The sequence below is a fragment of the Marmota flaviventris genome, chromosome 2 (genome assembly GCF_047511675.1).
Source record: "Marmota flaviventris isolate mMarFla1 chromosome 2, mMarFla1.hap1, whole genome shotgun sequence".
Lineage (NCBI taxonomy): Eukaryota > Metazoa > Chordata > Mammalia > Rodentia > Sciuridae > Marmota > Marmota flaviventris.
In genome coordinates, this window is record NC_092499.1 from 80,568,979 (window position 1) to 80,588,380 (window position 19,402).

The 19,402-nt window shown below is 40.7% G+C and overlaps 1 protein-coding gene, 1 non-coding gene and 1 pseudogene across 2 annotated transcripts in view; 1 reads left to right on the forward strand and 2 right to left on the reverse strand.

Moving 5' to 3' along the window:
* Positions 1–12,370, reverse strand: part of Tep1 (telomerase associated protein 1) — a 39,417-nt gene extending 27,047 nt beyond the window's left edge. Inside the window, exons 1-9 of the mRNA XM_027929466.2 lie at positions 12,175–12,370; positions 6,838–7,356; positions 5,542–5,721; positions 5,164–5,298; positions 4,300–4,461; positions 3,708–3,869; positions 3,339–3,416; positions 1,868–1,992; positions 1,504–1,661 (exon numbers count right to left, since the gene is read on the reverse strand). Coding sequence (XP_027785267.2) covers positions 1,504–1,661; positions 1,868–1,992; positions 3,339–3,416; positions 3,708–3,869; positions 4,300–4,461; positions 5,164–5,298; positions 5,542–5,721; positions 6,838–7,332 — 1,495 coding nt within the window. The 5' untranslated portion in view covers positions 7,333–7,356; positions 12,175–12,370. The remainder of the gene's footprint in view (positions 1–1,503; positions 1,662–1,867; positions 1,993–3,338; positions 3,417–3,707; positions 3,870–4,299; positions 4,462–5,163; positions 5,299–5,541; positions 5,722–6,837; positions 7,357–12,174) is intronic.
* A 3,361-nt stretch (positions 12,371–15,731) lies between these two features.
* Positions 15,732–16,479, forward strand: LOC114087905 (ribosome maturation protein SBDS pseudogene; annotated as a pseudogene).
* Positions 16,480–17,879: 1,400 nt separating this feature from the next.
* Positions 17,880–17,985, reverse strand: LOC114088298 (U6 spliceosomal RNA). Its single transcript, XR_003581960.1, has one exon. It is a non-coding gene; the product is annotated as a U6 spliceosomal RNA (small nuclear RNA).
* Positions 17,986–19,402: the final 1,417 nt, after the last annotated feature.

A 19,402-nucleotide genomic window follows, 5' to 3' on the forward strand; every position in this document is an offset into this window, starting at 1 on the left:
TTTCTCCTTTTGAAAAACATCTAACTTTAGACTTATATATACTTATGGTTATATTTGTTTTATATTCCCTTCTTTTATATTTATTTATGTGTGCATATAGATAATTTTTTTTCTTTTTTGCTGATACTTGGGATTGAATCCAGGGGCATTTTGCCACTGAGCTACACCCTTTTAATTTTTTTTATTTTGCAACAGTATCTCAATAAGTTGTCCAGGCCACCCTCAAACTTGCTGTTCTCCTGCCTCAGCCTCCCAAACAGCTGGGTTACAAGTCTGTATCACCATACTGGACTGGCTATATATTTCTATTTATGCATTTCCTAGAGTATAAAATATATTAGTACAAGAAGATAATTTTTTTTTAATTTGGTTCTAAGGATTTTTTTACCGCTGAGCCACATCCCAGCCCTTTTTATTTTTTATTTTGAGATGGGGTATCACTAAGTTTCTTAGGGCCTCACTAAATTACTGAGGCTGGCTTTGTTCTTGCAATCCTCCTGCCTCAGTCTCCTGAGTCACTGCAATTTCAGGTATGTGCCACCCACCATGCCCAACCAACACAGTTTAAATTTTCAGGGTCACTGGTTCTTAACCAGAGAGAGGAAGTGAAGATGGTACCCACAGGATCTTCTGCCTATACCTGCTGCCACCCAGGCTCCTTTATCCTACTACACCTTAACTTGTTTCAGTCAGGCAGGGTGTATGTAAATGTGTGTTTTAATTCCCAGGTGATTCTGAAATATACACCACCAGTAATACCTACACAGTGGGAAATAGTGACAAGCAGCTATGAAATTCAGGCTTACTTAAGTACAATCTATAATGGGCAGTGCACAGATTAAAGAATCAAAGACATCTGGGCTTCTAAAGTTCCAAAATATGAAGTCTACAAAACTTGGTCAAAAGATGTAAAGTTAGATGTTTTTCAACAAGGAGAAATTGACTTTAAATTTTCAAAGATGAAAGTAGAAACTAAATAGAAACAAGATATACAGAGAGAGGGTGGGGGAGCCTTCTATTGTTTAAAAAAAAAAAAAAAAAAAAAAACCTCAGAGAAAAAGAGGAACTTGGTTCTCCCGAATGTAAATTTTTTTTTCCTTTTTCAGAGTGGGCAAATTACCTAAAACTTCTATGTCCTAAATATGAGTTTCTGTAGAGATTCCAATATGCCAAAAGCCAGCCCTACCTTGTTTGAAATGAGTCAATGTTGATACAAGTACAGTCAGAGAAGAGGTACCACTTTTGTCACATGTTGATAAGACTTGTATACCACCAAATCACATCTGAAATAATGATCTATTTAGTGATGCCAACACTACTTCAAAGCAAACACCACTTTCCACTTCGGTGGAGTCAATGGTATACTTTATAAATCAAATCATTTTCAGGATGCAGCTACCAGGCAAGAGAAAAACTGCATCATGCCACAGAAGTCAGGGGTTTAAAATGTAGTGGATTAAATGAGGAAGAGAACAAGGGAGCACAATGGCAAGGTCACCCTACCAATGAGTTCCTCCCAAACGGAAGCTTTGTTCCCCCGCAGGCTCAGCTCCCGTTCCCAGGTCTCTGGCCGAGAGAGCTTCATCCGCTTCCCAGCTCTGCTAGAATCCCATGGTCCAGGGAGGCCACTCCGAGAAAAGAGCTGTAGGTTGGAAGGGTACCTAGGACAAAGAAGAAAGAGTTTCTCATTTCAAAGTTAACAGGAAATGAAAAAGGGAAGATGAGTCAGTCAAAGACAGTCATGTTTACAGGTCGTTTGCCCAAACGCATGTTGTTGGGGTTGAGAACTCCCAGAATTGGGCCATGGATGTTGAACTGTGATGGAATTACCTTGATGGGATGTATGTTTGGGCTGTAAGTTTCTCACCTATAGCCCAGCAGGGCTTGAACATGCTGGGCAGGCTCATGGATATGCAGTCGCTGTACCAACTTCTTCAAGGTGAACCTCGGCTGATTCTTTTTCTCTGGCACTGCATTGTAGGTGGCCTCAAACTGTGGAAAAAGCCCCAAGTTCCCACAGAGTTTGCTTCACTAGAATCAGGGCCTTTCTTCAGAAAGCAGAACCTGAGACCACCCTATACCTATGAGAAAATTTCTTTCCCCCAAATAGACTTGGGCAAAGAATAGGAATAGAGGGTAAAAACCTATAGCAACAAGAGCTTCCATGGCAAGAAAGATAACAGATTTTAAGATGGGCATAATGGTGTACCTGCACCTGGCTACTTAGGAGGCTGAGATAAGAAGGTCATTTGTGCCCAAGAATTTGAGGACAGCCTGAACAACACAGGCCCAATTTCAAAAAAAAAAAAAGAAAAAGAAGAAAAGCAGGTTTTGGGGGGTCTCTATTTTTCATTCACATAAGATTGAGTTATTAGTGGTTAACATGGGATGACTGGCTTATGAAAACAAAGACAGAAACAGAATGAACACAAAACATCCTTGTTCTCTGAGGGAAAAGGAAAAGCAGCTCTTGTTTAAGTCACAGAGCTTCTGAACAAGTAAATGAAGGTGTTATGGTTTGAATGTGAGGTATCTCCCAAAAGCTCATGTGTGAGACAATGCAAGAACATTCAGAGGTAAAATGATGGGTTATGACAGCCTTAACTCAATCAGTGAAATTAGTCCCCTAATGGGGATTAACTGAAGGCGAGAGGGCATGGCTGGAGGTGGTGGGTTTGGGGGTAAATATTTTGTATTGGTGAGTGGAATCTCTCTCTGCTTTCTAATCTTCATGTGAGCCGCTTCCCTCTACCATACTCTTCCGCCATGATGTTCTGCCTCATCTCAAGCTCTAAGGAATAGAGCCAGCTGCCTATGGACCTCTGAAACTATGAGCCCCCAGATAAACTTTTTCTCCCCTAAAATTGTTCTTGTCAGGTCTTTCAGTCACAACAGAAAAAAACAAAACAAAACTGACTAAAACAGGAGGCATCAGCACAATGCAGCCTGTGAGGAGTTAAAAAGCTCAAAGAATCTTCTATGGCAAGAGTTGAGTTTAGGATATATTAATAGGATGAGGAGGAAAGAAGAGTTGACGAACTGGGAATGTGTCATTTTTTGTAATATCAATATATATTTTCTTTTTCTTTTCTTTTTTTTTAGAGAGAGTGTGAGAGAGAGAGAGAATTTTTTTAATATTTATTTTTTAGTTTTCAGCAGACACAACATCTTTGTTTGTATGTGGTGCTGAGGATCGAACCCGGGCTGCACGCATGCCAGGCGAGCGCGCTACCGCTTGAGCCACATCCCCAGCCCCAATATATATTTTCTTAATAAACTGTTTCAATAATGATGATGGTAATAACAGGACATATACCTCCCCAGAACAAGGGACTCACCTCAAGCTGTTCTCTTTCAAGAGGCCAAAGGGACTTTGCAAAGTATCTCTTTTGCTCAGAAAATAGAGGCTCTGTCCTCTACAGGGAAAGGAGAAGCAGTTTCAAACAGGGAACTGGACATTATCCTTAGAAACAACCATTCCAATAGGCCTGAAAATCCCTCTCCACCAGAATGAAGCCAGCTGGGAAAGAGGCCCTCCCTGCTCTTTCTACCCATCTCCTCTTAACCCCTCAGACTCCTTTAGTTCCTGGTGTAGAAACAGTCAGACTGAGTATTAGGACCCCGGGATCACCATGTTCCTTTGTTCCTTCTTTCCCACAAAAAAGGGGCCTAGATTGTGAATGACCAGGGCAGAGGCAGGGACTTACTGGAGGGCGGGGCGGACGGTTGGGGCGTCTCTTGGCACGATGCTTTCGTGGATTATACTTAGCCAGCTGGTATTCATCAAACTGTGCAAATTTGTCTGTCATAGCAGCACGGAGGCAGGCAGGCAAGGGCACCAGCTTTGTCTGGTCTCCTTCAGCCAGGCTCTGTCAGAGAGAGGAGCCCATCAGAAGAAAGACCCAACCACACCCTCCTAAACAAAACAAGGCTCTGGTGTTGAGTGTCCACCAAATAGGGAGCAAATTCCTAGCACCAGTTCTAAAATGATAATTTTGGTGATTGTGAGCAAGTCAGTAGTCTTCTCTGGTTTTTGTTTTCTTTTCTTTTCATTATAAACATAAGGTCCAGAATAAGGTAGATTTTTTTTTTTTTTCTGAAACTATAGTCCAACCCTTCTCAACAATACTCTTCCTGTTAGGCAACCCAGTCTGGTACAGAGAGAAGCTACTATCTGGGCACCAAAGCTGAGGAATGCTGAGGCAAGGCAGAACTGTCTCAGAATTTTCTCTAGGAATGCAGTGAGCAAAAGAGAAGAAACATAGTGAGGGCCAAAGCTCAAGGAAGTGAATGCCATACCTGGTAGAACTCTGCTACCTGGATCCAATCAGAAGGCAGGTGAACAATGGCACAGAAATATCGTCGCAGGTGTGGGCGGCACACTGGCAAGAAGGCAGCAATGGCCACGACTTTATTGGCCAAATCCCGGATATTCAGCTGCTGCCTGGCGTATAAAGCTGCCTAGGGCACAGAGCTTGTTTATTGAATCTGCCTGCATAAAACCTTTCCAGAGCCCTCCATATTGCCTACGAAATATAAAACCAGAGCCTCTTGGCTTAGCATATTAAACCAGGTTAAGCCATACTCTAGCTCTTAATTTCGTTTCTAGCAGGTCTTCTTCCGAGTCCAGATTGCCTTCCAAGTCAACCAGCCTCTTCCCTCTTTGGAAGAGGGTTCAGATCAACATCCATCAAAAAACTTACCAAAGGTTCAAATTGGTGATTAAACCCACACTCTTTCAAAGCCTTACAGAAAAATGTCTCCCACCCTTTTTCTGCTAAATAAGAAGTGCTAACTAATATTCTGAAATATTCACTTTCTACTACTCCACTTGCATTTATATGATATTTGGAGGAAGTGTTTCACTTTCCTAACAACACTATAAGTGCCTTAAGAGCCACAATCACATTTCATCATCTGCTGAGATAACCCTTGCAGCCTGGCATTGTGTACTTGCTAAACTAACCAACCCTGGTATTCTGTTTCCCAGGTTTATCTTTCTCCACTCTTCCCAGAACCCCAGGGACCAGGCCTCAGACTCACCCAGAGATTCTACATCCTTCCTAAGTGAAGTTTCTTCCACCCACAACAGAAGGCTAGTCACCACCTCCCGCATACGCCATAACCAAATTCCCCATTCCCACCCACTCCTTCAGACAATACCTTGAGGATGAACTCAGGCTCCAAGGGAGCAAGTTCAGTACAGACTTCAAGGATGGAAACCTGGGTAGGGTCATATGCATCTTTTACGTTTACATTTGAGGCCAAAGTAGAGCACAGCAAGCTCATGAGAGCCATCTAGGAATTGGGAAGAAGAGAGAAGGAAGGAGTAAGGTAATAAGCATCCATGCAGGACAACTTACAAAGAAAATGGACTCCAGGTTCGGGAAGACATCTGTCCAACTGAGGTTTGAACGGGGGATTAGGAAGTGATAAATAAGAGCTTGGTCATATTCCTCCTGGGGAAGGGCCCTAATCCAGGTCTCCATCCCAACCTCCCTTCCACCAACACCATCCTCTCTCCATCTCTATAAGTTTCACCTTTTTTTCCTGAAGGACCTGGTCAGTGGGCTCCAGATGAGATTCAGAGTCCTCAGAGGTGAGTTTCAGGGCCAGTTCCTCTTCTTCCTCTCCCAAGCTTAGACAATATAAAGGCATTGGGGCTTCTGCCCCTTCCTTCTCCTCTGGCTTTTTCTCTTCTTCTGAACAGTACCAATGACCCTAGGGATAGTGGTAGTTTTAAATCACAGCATGTACCCATGGCCCCTCAAATAGACGGATCTTAAGGCAGCTCCCAGAGGTAAATAATGACCACATTTCTATCTAGCATCCATAAGTCCCCTTCTTCATCCACCCAAATGGATAGGCATTGGTCTATCCTGTCTCTGACTTAGTGCTCTGTCACCCACATCTTTCCCAACTCAACCTTCAGAGCCTTTGCCCAGATGCTTTTAGGGCTTCCGCCCAGCTGTCATCTCCTTATTGATGTCATAGCCTGGGAGTCTAGGTCCCCTCACACCCTTCTAGAACAATATTAACATAGTTTTAGAGTCAGAAGAAAAGGAGCCAAATCCCATATGAATCCTCCAGAAACCCTGAATTGCTTAACTTCAGCTTCCTCATTCACTACCACTTCCCTGATAGGGTCGTTAGGAAATTAAATGGAATAATGTATGTATGACTCTGCCAACTGCAAAGCCCTAAATCAGTGTATGATGGCAATAGTTATAATCCTGACAATAACCCTGTGAAGTATGTTTCTACTGAATTCATTTCAAAGGTGAGACAACTAAGGCTATTCTATTCTGAGTCTTGGCCAAGGTTGTCTACTTGTTGTCTATTAACAGATAATGTGGGGCTCAGGTTAGCATTCCCTTAGCTCAAACCCCAAGTCCACACAGAAGAAATGTGTCCTTGTCTATCAATTCTGACCTGTACACTAAATGTGCTTACATAAGTGTGTTTGGTGAACATATCTATAAGAATACAGACAGAAAACTGAGCTCTGATAGAACAGATATACCTCATGCCTGATTTCAAAAGCATGGACTGACTAGTATGCTAGAGTAATATCACACTGGTGCTCCTCCTAAGCAGAGGCTTTCTAAGGACAAGAACTGTTTTTGATCTATCGTCTAGTCTCTGAAATAGATCTGTAGTAAGAATAAATATGTTAAAGAAGACAGCCCCAAAGTAATGAGCACCTCAGAAGAGGCTCTGAAGAGAGAAGATACCCAAACACAGAGCAGTACAAAGGGAAATTGAGGCACCAAACACTAGTGACAAGAGCATTTAACAGACATGACTGGAGTCAAGATGAGTGTCTGGAGGTATTACCTTTCTGAACTCTTTCTGTAGAGTTCCTTTCTGAACTCTTTCTGTAGCAGAGATGGATTTCAGGACCTTGGGGCAAGTCAGAAGGTCTAGTCCCTCAGAGAGACCCTGAGTACTCCAACTGGGAGGCTCGGAGACCAGAGGATTGCTGGTGTTCAGGCTGCACAAATCAGTTTGCATCATGTGAGGTATCTGGAGACACTGGAACAAGGGGCTGGCAGACTCAGTACTCTTTACACTGGGGAGGGTAGCAAGACACCGGTTCTCTAAGGAGAGGATATCTGGGTGGGCAGACACATGCCTATGTGGTTTTTTCATGGCCTTCAGATCAAGAACTGTGACCAGGCACTGGCTCTTCAAGGAGAGGATGTCTGAGTGAGCAGACATATTTTCATATGTTTTCTCCAAGGGCTGCAAGACAGGGAGCATGGCCAGGCACCGATTCTCCAATGAGAGGATGTCTGGGTGGGCAGAAACATGCCCACGGAGTTTCTCCATAGCTGGAGCCCAACTTGCATATACCTAGAAAGAAAGAAAGATAGGTGATGAGAACTGGCAAAAAGGGAATGTATTTGCCCTGGCAATATGTCTTCCCCATATCCCTCCTGGTTATACTAGTGATTTTCAGATAGAAAACAACTAATAGCAGGCTGAAGCAGAAGCATCACAAGTTCAAATCCAGCCTCAGCAACTTAGCAAGATCTTGTCTCAAAATAAACTTTCTAAAGGGGTCTGGGGTTGGAGTTTAGCGGTAGAGTGTCCTGGGTTTAATCCCTGGTACTGCAGGGTGCGGGGAGGAGAGAAAGAGAAAGAGATGGGAAAAAAAAAAAAAAAAATATATATATATATATATATATATATATATATATATATATATATATCTATATATATATCTCCATCCCTAGGACAGGATTCATCCCATTTACCACCTAGGGAATATCCAAGGGAGAAGGGTAGGAAAGGGCAATGCAGAAACTTAAGAACAGGAAAATTTAAGGAGGTAAAAAGGAATAGCTGGAGGGGCAGTGTTACAGTTTGGATCTGGAATGTTTCCCCCAAGGCTCAGGTGTTGAAGGGTTGGTCCTTAGCTGGCAGGAGGTGGTGCAAACTTTCTCAGAGGTGAGACCTAGTTGGAGGAAGTAGGTCACAGCAGTGGGGGGAGGAGCTTAAAGGATAAACCTCATCCCCAGCCCCTTCCTCTTTCTTTCCCTTTGCTTCCCAGCTGCCATGAGATGAACAGCTTTGCTACACCCCATACTCTTTGCCATGAAGTTCGGCCTCACCTGAGGCCCAAAGCAATGAGGCCAAGAAACCATGGGCTGAAACCTCTGAAAACATGAGTCAAAAATAAACCTTTCTACCTTGAGTTGATTTATCTCAAGTATTTTGTCAACAGCAACAGAAAGCTGACTAACACAAAAAGGGATATGTCTTCTCATGAGGAGGTAAAAGAGACCCCCATGACTATTAATATGATTGAAACTTAGTAAAGGGATCTCACTTTTTTCTTCTTTATTTTCAGTACTGAGGATTAGACCCAGGGATGTTCTACTACAGAGGTCCATCCCCAGCCCTTTTTATTTGTTGAGACAGGGTCTTGCTAAGTTGCCCAGGCTGGTCTTGAACTTGTAATCTTCCTGCCTCAGCCTCCTGAGTTGCTGGAATTACAGATGTGCACCACTGTATCCAGCTAAAGGACCTCACTTAAAATGTCGACTCGAGAGTCAGAGCTGAAGAGAACAAATATTTTGATCAAATTGTTTATGCCTACCATTAAAATTTCCTTGTCCTCTACTCACTCTTCAATCAGCTAAGTGGGATTCTGTCCCTATTAGTCTACCAAGACTGTCGTCTTAGATAATGAATAGACTTTTACCATAAATGCAAACACACATTTTGGCCCTCAAGTAGAATATGACACTGTTGAACTCTCTTTGTTTTCCACAATACTATTGTCCTGATCTTCTTTCTTCTTACCACTATAGTTACATCTTTTATAGGGCTCTTTTTCTACCATTTCTTAACAGTGATGTTCCTTACAGTTCTATTCTAATCCTTCTGCATACTTTCCTGGGGTGGTCTCACTGTACCTACTGTATAGTACCAAGTAACATTTCCATGCTGCCAACTCACAAATTTATTCCTTGACCTAGATCTTTCCTCTGAGCTCCATATTCACTTATCCATTTGCCTTTTGAATATCTCTACTCAGATGACTAAAGATTCCTCAAATTCCACAGATCCCAAATGTATCATCTTTCCCTCCCTCCCACCTCTGTCTCAAATCGATTCCCCCTTTTTGTCACCTCTGTTCACAGGGTTTGGAGCGACACAGACCTGACATTGAATCCTGGCTTTCCTACCCTGGGACCTTGGACAAGTTACTTAAATTATCTTCGTCTTTGTTTTCTTATCTACAAAATTAAGAATAAAGCCTACCCCACAGAGTTGTGATAGGAATAAGCAAGAAAAAAAAATTTAAGTAGCAATTAGAGCAGTGCTTGACACTTGGTAAATGTAGACTATTCTTGGTAATGGAGACTATTCTTTGTTATTATTTTCTAGTATACTACCAAATTCTATTGATTTTACTCCCTGAACATCTTTCAAATCTATCCAATTTTCTCCATTCCCCCTGTTACTATCTTTGTTGAAAACCTCTAACCCAGCCAAAAAAGCAATGCAGGAGGTATCACAATACCGACTTCAAATTATACTACAGACCTTTAATAAAAAAACTATATGATTCTGTCACAAAAATAGACATATAGACCGATGGTACAGAAATTGAAGACAGAGACAAACCCACACAGATAAGGTCATCTGATCCTTGACAACAGTGTCAAAAACATACATTGGCAGGGCACAGTGGTGCACACCTGTAATCCCAGTGGCTCAGAAGGCCAAGGCAGGAGGATCATGAATTCAAAGCCAGTCTCAGCAACTTAGAAGGTCCTAAGCAATTCAGCAAGACCCTGCCTCTAAATAAAATATAAAAAAGGGCTGGAGATGTTGCTTAATTAGACAACCCTGGGTTCAATCCCCAGTTTCAAAAAAAAAAAAAACATGCACTGGAGAAAAAACAGCCTTTTTAACAAATGATACTGGGAAAACTGGTTATCCCTATGAAGAAGAATGAGACTAGATCCTTATCTCTCACCATGAACAAAAGTCCTGGATTAAAGGCCTAGGAATTAGGCCAGAAACTATGCAACTCCTAGAAGAATATGTAGGGTCAATACACCAACATATAGGCGCAAGCAATGACTTTCTTAATAGGATGCCTAAAGCTCAAGAAATAATGCCAAGAGTTAACAAATGGGATGGTGTCAAATTAAAAGCTTCTGTACAGCAAAGGAGGCAATTAAATATGTGAAAAGAGAACCTACAGAATGGGAGAAAATCTTTGCACCTACTATTCTGACAGAAAACTAATGTCCAGAACACATAAAGAACTTTTAAAAACGTAACATCCAAAAGACAAATAGCCAAGTGTGGTGGTGCACACCTGTAATTCAAGTGACTCGGGATGCTGAGGAAGGAGGATCATAAATTCAAAGCCAACATCAACAATTTAGCAAAGACCTAAGCAATTTAGCGAGACTCTGTCTCAAAAATAAATAAATAAATGGATGGGAATGTGGCTTAGTGGTTATCGGGATGCTGAAGCAGAAGGATCACAAGTTCAAACCAGCCTCAGCAGCTTAGTGAGGCCCTACATAAGTTAGGGAGACCCTATCTCAATATAAAAAATAAAAAGGGCTGGGGATGTAGCTCGGTGGTTAAATGCCTCTGGGTTCAATGCCTGGTACCAAAAAAAAAAAAAAGATTTTTGGAGACTGAGGTTGGAAGATTGCAAGTTTTACACCAGCCTTAGCAACTTAGCAAGACCCTGTCTCAAAATAAAGAATAAAAAGAACTGGGGACGTAGCTCAGTGATAGAGTACTCCTGGGCTCAATCCCCAATGCTGCAAAATGACAACAACAACAACAAAAAAAAAAGGTCTCAGAAGAAAAATGAATAGAAAAATAAAACATGTAAAAAACATTTTGTTGTTGTTGTTACACTAGAGTTTGTGAAGGGAGATTTACACAACTGAAAAGTTAAAAGTCCTTGCCCCATATCTAGTTCCCTTTCCCATAGATAACCATTGCTAATGTAACCAGGGTCCATTTCATGTTTTGAGTTTAAAGCTTGCAGCTTGACTGCAGATGGCTTACTGACTGCAGGGGGGTTGGGGACAGGACCAACACCTTTTTCCTTCCAGGCTAAGTAAGCTCTCATGTCCTTTACTTCCTGGAAGAGTGTCACTGCTCACAAGAATAAGGAAACTCCAAATCTAGAAATTGAAGTTATACCTTTCTGAAGGACACCAGTTGGACACAAATTAATTTTATCTACTGATAATATTGGGTCCCAGCTTTTGTATTTCTCTTTTTAAAAGCCTTGTGTTCCCCCTAGCAGAGAGAATCACAGCCTCTGAGACAGTAGTCTCCAGTATTTCCCCTTTTCAAGCAAATCAATAAACTTCTTTTTCCTTTTTCTCAAAATCTTGTTACAGCGTTGGAGCTGTAGCTCAGTGGTAGGCAGCTTGTCTAGCACGTGTGAGGCACTGGGTTTGATCCACAGCAGCATATAAAATAAATAAAATAAAATAAAGATATTGTGTCCATCTACAAATAAAATTTTTAAAAAATCTATGGATGGGCAGTGGAGACAAGGACAGAGCTTTTTTTATCATGAACAACTTTATAGTGTATCAATTTCTATGCATATACAATTTATATATATAATATATTATGTATATATAATATATTATGTATATATAATATATTATGTATATATAATATATTATTTATATACATTATATATATATATATATATATATATATATATATATATATATATATATATCTTCTCCATCACCACCATCTCTTTTTCTTTTGGTTTACATAAACTGGACCTCACTTTAGACACTATTCTGGACTTAAGATCTTGGAGACCTTGTCGCATTAACACACTGATAGCCACCTCACTATTAAGAGGCAATATATAGCAGAGTTATGCATGCTCTAGGCTTCTGCTAATACAAAGCGCTCCGTTCCGGACAGCTACTTCTCCTCCCAGGAGCGCAAAGGGCAGAAAAGACGACTCATTCTCCCTTGATCTCTTCCTCCCTTCTCTTCTGTACCCCTCTGTCCCCCATTCCTCCTTTTCTCCTCATCCTTCTCTTCCTTTCTCACCTTCCCTTTCACACACTGCATGCCCTCCCGGGGTTGCCTGGAGAAGATTTGTCCCCACCGGCCCCCGCCCAGCCGGGGCCTCAGGTGGCTACTCACACTGACCCAGTCCCTTTCCACCGGCGCTCAGCTGCCGAGCCAGCGCCCAGACCCCAGGCCAGGGCAGGTTCCACCTGAGCTCGGACCCTCCTTGGAGCGACCGGGGGCTGAAGAAGTGGGTGAAGGACCTGGGGATCCCGGTTCTTGGCAATCGGAAGCACAAGTCCGGCTCTGGGCTCTGCTCCAGGGAGAGGTGGAAGTCGGAGGAGAAGCGAGGCGGAAAGCCAGGGAGGGGACGGAGCCGCGCAGTCCCAGGAGACGCACGGGCGGGGCGCGGACGCGGAGGCGGGCGCGGCTGCTGGAGGGACTGCCCACAGGGAGCCGAGAGGCCAGCAAGGAACGCCTAGAGGATACCCGAAGCTTTTTCTGGCGTCTGTGTTTTTCTTTACGCCTTTTTCTTCCTTAGCCTTCTTTTCTGCTGTTACTCAGACTTTCCCAAGTTCCCCTCCTTGTTTGCTAATTTTCGTGTCCTTTTTTTTTCTATCTTCCAACACTCTTTCTTGGAAAGGACTGGCATGTTCGCTGCCTGTGTACCTTTTTTCCTGGTATCAAAGATAATTGGACTCTTAATTTATCCTAAAGTTTCTTTGGGTAAATAAGATTAAAAGGGGGTGGATTAAAAGGAGACTAAAGAAGGATTAAAAGGAGATTAAAGAAGTAGAGAATTAAAAGGCCAGCCTGTAAAGAAGTAGAGACATAAAATGAAGCAGGGTAAACTGAGAGCACGTCCCACTCCTGTCCCTTGGGAGGGAGATTCCTGGTTGACAAAACATCTATCACAAGTCTTCTGAATGGCTAATATGGAATCGTTTCCCCCCAAATAGAAACAGGCTTGGAAAAGAGATAAGTCACCTGTTAGGGTGATAATGCTAGTGCTATGTTATAAAGATGAGGGCCAAACAAGTAGAAGCAGAGAAACAAACTTTCCTCATGCAAAATAGATTAGCTGCCTTCTGGAAAATATTATTGCTTCCCTTAAGGAGGTACCCTTGAGTCTCAGGTAACAACTGAACTTTGGTTCAGAATTGGTGGCATTCTGTTTTATCTATTAACTTGTCACAGGAGGTACCAGAGTTCCCACAGAGGGGCACCTTGACTCAGAACAAGTGGGGTTCTTGGCATACTTGATGGAGAAGGATTCCAACACCATCACTCAGAGACACGGACAAAGGTTTATTTAGGGAAGCAGATGTACATTCAAAGGAGAATGTGGGCTGTCTCCAGAGTGAGAAGATTAGGGGCAAAACAAGGAATACACATTCGAGGGAAAAATGAAGGCCATCTCCAAAGGGAAAGACTGCAACCCCTTGGTGTGGGATATTAATATTTATAGAGGAATGGTGGCTAAGGGTAGGTCTGAAGGTGGAGTCGGTCCAGTTACACAATTTTGTGCCAGTTTTCTCTGCACATGTGCATTGCCCCATGTACAGGCAAGGTGTGGGTCAACGGCCCAGGCCAAGGCTATGGGCTGGGTTGCTCAGAAATTTGTGAAGGTTCGTGACATTTCCAACATTTCATTAGTTTGTGGGCACTTCTCTTGAAACTCTTTCTTTTTTCTGTATCCCCAAATTCCTATCTCAAACTGATCCTGATCCCACCTTCCTTCATTAGATACCTCCATTACAACTCATCCCATCATTTCCACATTCCCTGCGGTGGACTGCATTTTCATCCCCCCTGCCCCACCCCCCGAAAAGTTCAATATTGAAATACTAATCCCAGTGTGATAGTGTTTAGGTGGTGAGGCCTTTGGGAAGCAATTAAGTCATGAAGGTGGAACCCTCACAAATGATACTCCTGGCCTCATAAGGATAGGGCTGAGAGGAAGCTAGTTAGCTCTCTTTCTTCCAAGTGAGGATACAATGAAAAGTCAATCATCTGCAACCTGGAGGATGGCTCTTGCCACACTGGCATCTGATCTTAGACTTCCAGCTTCTAGAACTATGAAAAATAAGTGTTTGCTGCTTAAGCCACCCAGCCTATGGTAATTGTTATAGCAACCCATACTAAGACACTCCCCTTTATAATAAATATATAAATATATCCTTATATTATCCTAAAATACAATTCATAAACAATATAATACATACCCACACAATGTAAAAGATAGTAAAATGTGAGGCTGGAGATAGAGTTTAGTGGTAAATTGTGCACTTAGCCTGTACAAGTCCCTGGGTTTGACCCCCCTAATTAACAATAACAATAATAAAATGTCCTAAAAAGATATATAAGAAATGTTTGGGCATAGCTGGAGATACACCTCAGTTGGTAGAATGCTTGCCTTGCATGCACGAGGCCCAGGGTTCAATCCCCAGCACCACAAATAAATACATAATACATACATACATAAACCAATGAATGTTGGACATAGTATTCAAGAGTATTCAAAATTTGGTAGTTAGATGCTTACTTACTGTATAGAATTACCTTGAACATAACTACTGCAAATGCAAAATGATACAAACATGTTATAATGGTGATACAGTTTGGATCTTAAATGTCCCCCAAAGGCTCATATGCTAAAGGTGTGGTCACCAGTCTGTAATGCTACTTGGGAATTGGTGAAACCTTTAGAATGTAAGGCCTACTACCTCACAAGGGCATTCCCTCAAAGGGGATATTGAGACCCAGCCCCTTCTTTTCACTATTTTCCAACTATCCATCATTAAGGTGATCAGTTTCCTCTTCTATGTGCTCCCCACCATGATGTACTGCCATGCCACAGGCCCAAAGGCAACATGACAAAATGACCATGGACTGAAATCTCTGAAACCATGAGCCAAAATAAATCTTTCTCCTTATAAATTGATTATTTCAGGTATTTTGTCACAGCAACAGAAAACTGACTAAGATAAATTGTGATTCACATACCATGAACAGAGTTACTAGTATAACATAGTTTTCCAAAACAATGAATAACTTCTGGCAGATTTTTGAACCCGACAAGGCATGATCATCTCATGATTTTTAGGGTAATTGCATTCCTGAAAAGTTTAGTGTATATTAAAGCTATGCATAAAATGCCTTGTGTTGTTTATATTTTAAATAAAGTCAAATCCTAATTACAATGGATTTCAACAACATGAATGACTGAATAGGCATTCAACTTGGAAATATAGGAATGTCCCACATTATATGGGAGTGCTTTGCACAATTGCTAAATGTCTAGCAATCTTGAGTCCTACTCATCAAATAAAAAAGAAATCTTAATCATTGTGAGATTCAACAAATACCCCCAGCGTTACTGTCCTACCCCCACATTAAGAACCACCAATGAAACAGGCAAGGTGGCACATGCCTATAATCCCAGTTACCAGGGAGGCTAAAGCAAGAGGATCATGATTTCAAGGCCAGCCTAGGCAACTTAGACCCTGTATCAAAAACTTAAAGTAAATTAATTAATTTTAAAAAATAAATTTAAAAAATGAAAAGAATTGGAGGGTGGCACGCTCTGAGCAGTAGTTAGGTTGTGCCTGCCTGGGGTCGTTGGAGGTGGGTGCCAGTAGTCATGAGGGGTAGAGCTCTGGTTCCCTGGCTGCCATCTGTAAGCTGCCTCCATGTCCATCTTCATCCCTAGCAATCAGATCCATCTGACAATGTGGCAGCAGTTGGCATGAAGCACTCGGGCAAGTGCTTTGAGATCACCTGTTACAAGAATAAGAGAAAGAGACCTTGATGAAATCCTGCAAACCCACTCAGTGTTTGTAAATGTTTCTAAAGGTCAGGTTGCAAAGAAGAAAGATCTCATCAGTGCATTTGGAACAGATGACCAAACTGAAATCTGTAAGCAGATTTTGACTAAAGGAGAAGTTCCGGTATCAGATGAAGAAAGGCACACACAGCTGGAGCAGATGTTTAGGGATACTGCAACCATTGTGCAGACAAAAGTGTCAATCAAGAAACAAAGAGACCATACACTGTGATCCTTATTGAGAGAGCCAGGAAGTACATCCAGTATTCAGAGAAACCCACCAAGAGTATAAAGCAGCAGGCTTTAGAAGTGATAAAGCAGCTAAAGGAGAAAATGAAGACCTATGTGTTCACATGAGGCTGGGTTCATTCTTCCAGTGAATGAAGAGAAGGAGCTGAAGGACAAGCTCAAGCCATTGATCAAGGTTATAGAAAATGAAGACTACAGCCAGCAGCTAGAAATCATGTCTTTTTGATGCAGGCTCCAAGAAATTGATAGGCTAATAAAAAAAAAAAGGAAATAAAGGCAAAGGTTCTTTGGAAGTACTTAATTTGAAAGCCATGGAAGAAGGAGATGAGAATTTGAATGACGTTCATCAGTCTCTTTGGCTATAAAACACTAAAGCAAATGTTTCTGTTTCTGATAGCACTGTTTTATTTCTGTGATTTGCAAAAAAAAAAAAAAAAACTTACTCAGTTTGACATTCTTGTGTTAATGTGTATATAAAAAGACTCCCTACATGAGTATAATGTGGGAATGATTTTGTTTTAATTTTAAATTGGTGTTCTAAGCAAAAATGAAAACTCAAAAGTACCAGGTTCAGAAGGTCATTTTGCTGCTGTTTCATGTCTTGATAGCTTTCCAAAATGAAAGCTACTTGAGACAACTCTTAAGGCTAAAAAGTTAAGTTTTGACATTATATAAGTAAAATTATTTGGTGAGTATGTCTTTATGATTAAAAAGAATTATCTACTAGAAAAGGAAACGTGTCTTGTTTCTATGTAATACAGTCTGAAGGGGTAACTATAGTGTCAGTAAAGCTTGGATGGTGACTTCTTGGTTATGTGAAAATAGGTATGTGATGATTGCAGGACTAAATAAGTATCATTGAACATGTTGCTGTAACTTGGATTATTCTTGATAAAATATAAAGTATATTTTACCATGTATTTATATTTATATATTTATATTTTACCATATATTTACAATATATTTCTAATTCTAGAAGTTATAATATATATTAATATAGTTAAAATTATGTGTAATCAATAAAACTACTATTTTTTAATTAAAGAAAAAGAATTGGAGATGTAGCTAAGTAGTAGAACACTTGCCTACCATGTGTGAGGCCCTGGGTTCAAATCCCACTACCATAAAACCATGTATACATACATACATACAATAAATTTTAAAAAGGGATCAGGGAGGTAGTTCAGTGGTAAAGCATTCCTGGCTCAATCTCCAGTATTGAAAAAAAAAAAAAAAACAGTCGGGGTGAGGGTGGAGGAGAACCACCATTGAAGATCTGTCTATGGAAAAAGGAAGATTGCTATAAGATCTAGGAAACATGAAAGCAAAAACTGACCAAGGTGACTTGAGGCTAAAAAGTTAAGTTTTGACATTATATAAGTAAAATTATTTGGTGAATATGTCTTTATGAGTGGAGGCATATCCAGAAAAAGGAAGCAAGAAGAGGCAGGACCCACATAGGATATTTCTTCCTTTTGGGGTTTGTGGCAGGGCAGGGGGAAGGGCTAGTCATTGAACATAGAGTTTCAAGGCTAAGCAGATTACAACCCCAACCCTTAGTTTGAAGATCTTTGTTGTTGTTGTTGTTTTCGTTTTTTTTTTAAATTAATTTTTAAAATTTATATATGACAGCAGAATGCATTACAATTCATATTCCACATAAAGAGCACAATTTTTCATATCTCTGGGTGTATACAAAGTATATTCATACCAATTCATATCTTCATACATGTACTTTACATAATGATGACCATCACATTCCACCAAAGATATGGAATGCTTCAAGGATTTGTATGTCATCCTTATGCAGGGGCCATGCTAATCTTCTCTGTATCATTCCAATTTAGTATACGTGCTACTGAAGCTAGTACTAGTTTGAAGATCTTAATTTTCTTTGTTTGTGATTCTAGAATTGAGCAACACTTTATTTCATAGAATATAGTAAGTGTTCCTATGGGTTGAGCAGAAGAGTTTTGTTTTATAGGCAAAAAATCTTTTGTTTCTAAAGAAAGAAGAAACAAAAGAACAAAAAGCAGATTGGTCATTTCAAAAGTTACTTTCTTCTACTAAACAGTGGCATGAGGATTCAAAATCATAGAAAAATAATTGGTTAGTATCAGCTTATTTCAGGCTACTTCTTTTGTGTTAAGGATTAAAGCTGAGAAATCTTCATTATCCTGCTAATTGAAACTGGCCTCTTGGGAACTTTGCAGGTATCTTTCTAATCCTGGTTTCTCAGAAAATCATATAAACAGCTTAGTTTTGGCTGGTGATATGTGAGTAAAAAACTCCATTTTTATCTGTAGCCTGGTCTGTTGGGGTCTAGTGTAGAAGTTTAGTTCAAAATGATTGCCTCTGATAGTTTTTATTTAACTAGTTTAATAAGGAATGCACTTGCCACACCTGAATTGCATGTATATAAATTAAAAATTTGAACAAATTCCCAGAGATTCTATTTCCCATCAGACAGTAACTGATCCCTAATGACTATTTCAGCTGGGTTTGGGAGGAAACCAGATAAACTATCTTTGCTTGAACAGAGAAAATCTTTCAACTAATAAGATGTTCATGAAGTTCAAATTCAGCTTTTCTTTCCCATGGACAGTGTTAAATGCATTGCCAATATTTGCTGCTTTGGGGGTCCTGTTTTCCTAGTTACTCCCTTGAGTCAAAGCAATATTTCTTCAGATTACAATCATTGATCAAATCAGGAGTTTTGCCAGTCAAGAAAAAATCCCAAAGCCAAGGAAACATTCTGCCATTTCCCACTGGATTGAATTCTTTGAATTCTCACAAAATTATCTTATTTTCCTTATTTTTCAGGTTCTAGATTTCAGGACCACTTACTTTTTCCTACATATATGATCTACACCCTTAATTGCAGCTCAGTGGTATTGTGATGCAATGGCTACTGAGTGCAGTATCCAGAATGATATATCTCTGGGACCAAGGAGTGCCACCTCTTCAGTCTTTGGAGACTCTTTAGGGAAGAGTCCTACCACCTATTAAAATTGCTCACTTCTGGTCAGTTTTATGCACATTCATTGTGAAACATCTGCTAAGCACCTATCAAGTGCATAGTACTAATTCCTGTGTAAAATGTGTAAATCATGCCTTCTTTTCAAGGACTCATGGTCCCCAAGACAGGCACATACAGAAGTCACAGAAACACATGGAAGATAATGAGAAGCGCTATATTAGACTAAGGAACAAACTATAGGTGTTTATGGTTGTGGGGAGGGATCTCAGGACACTTCCTGAAGGAGATGGACTTGGATCTGGGAAGGG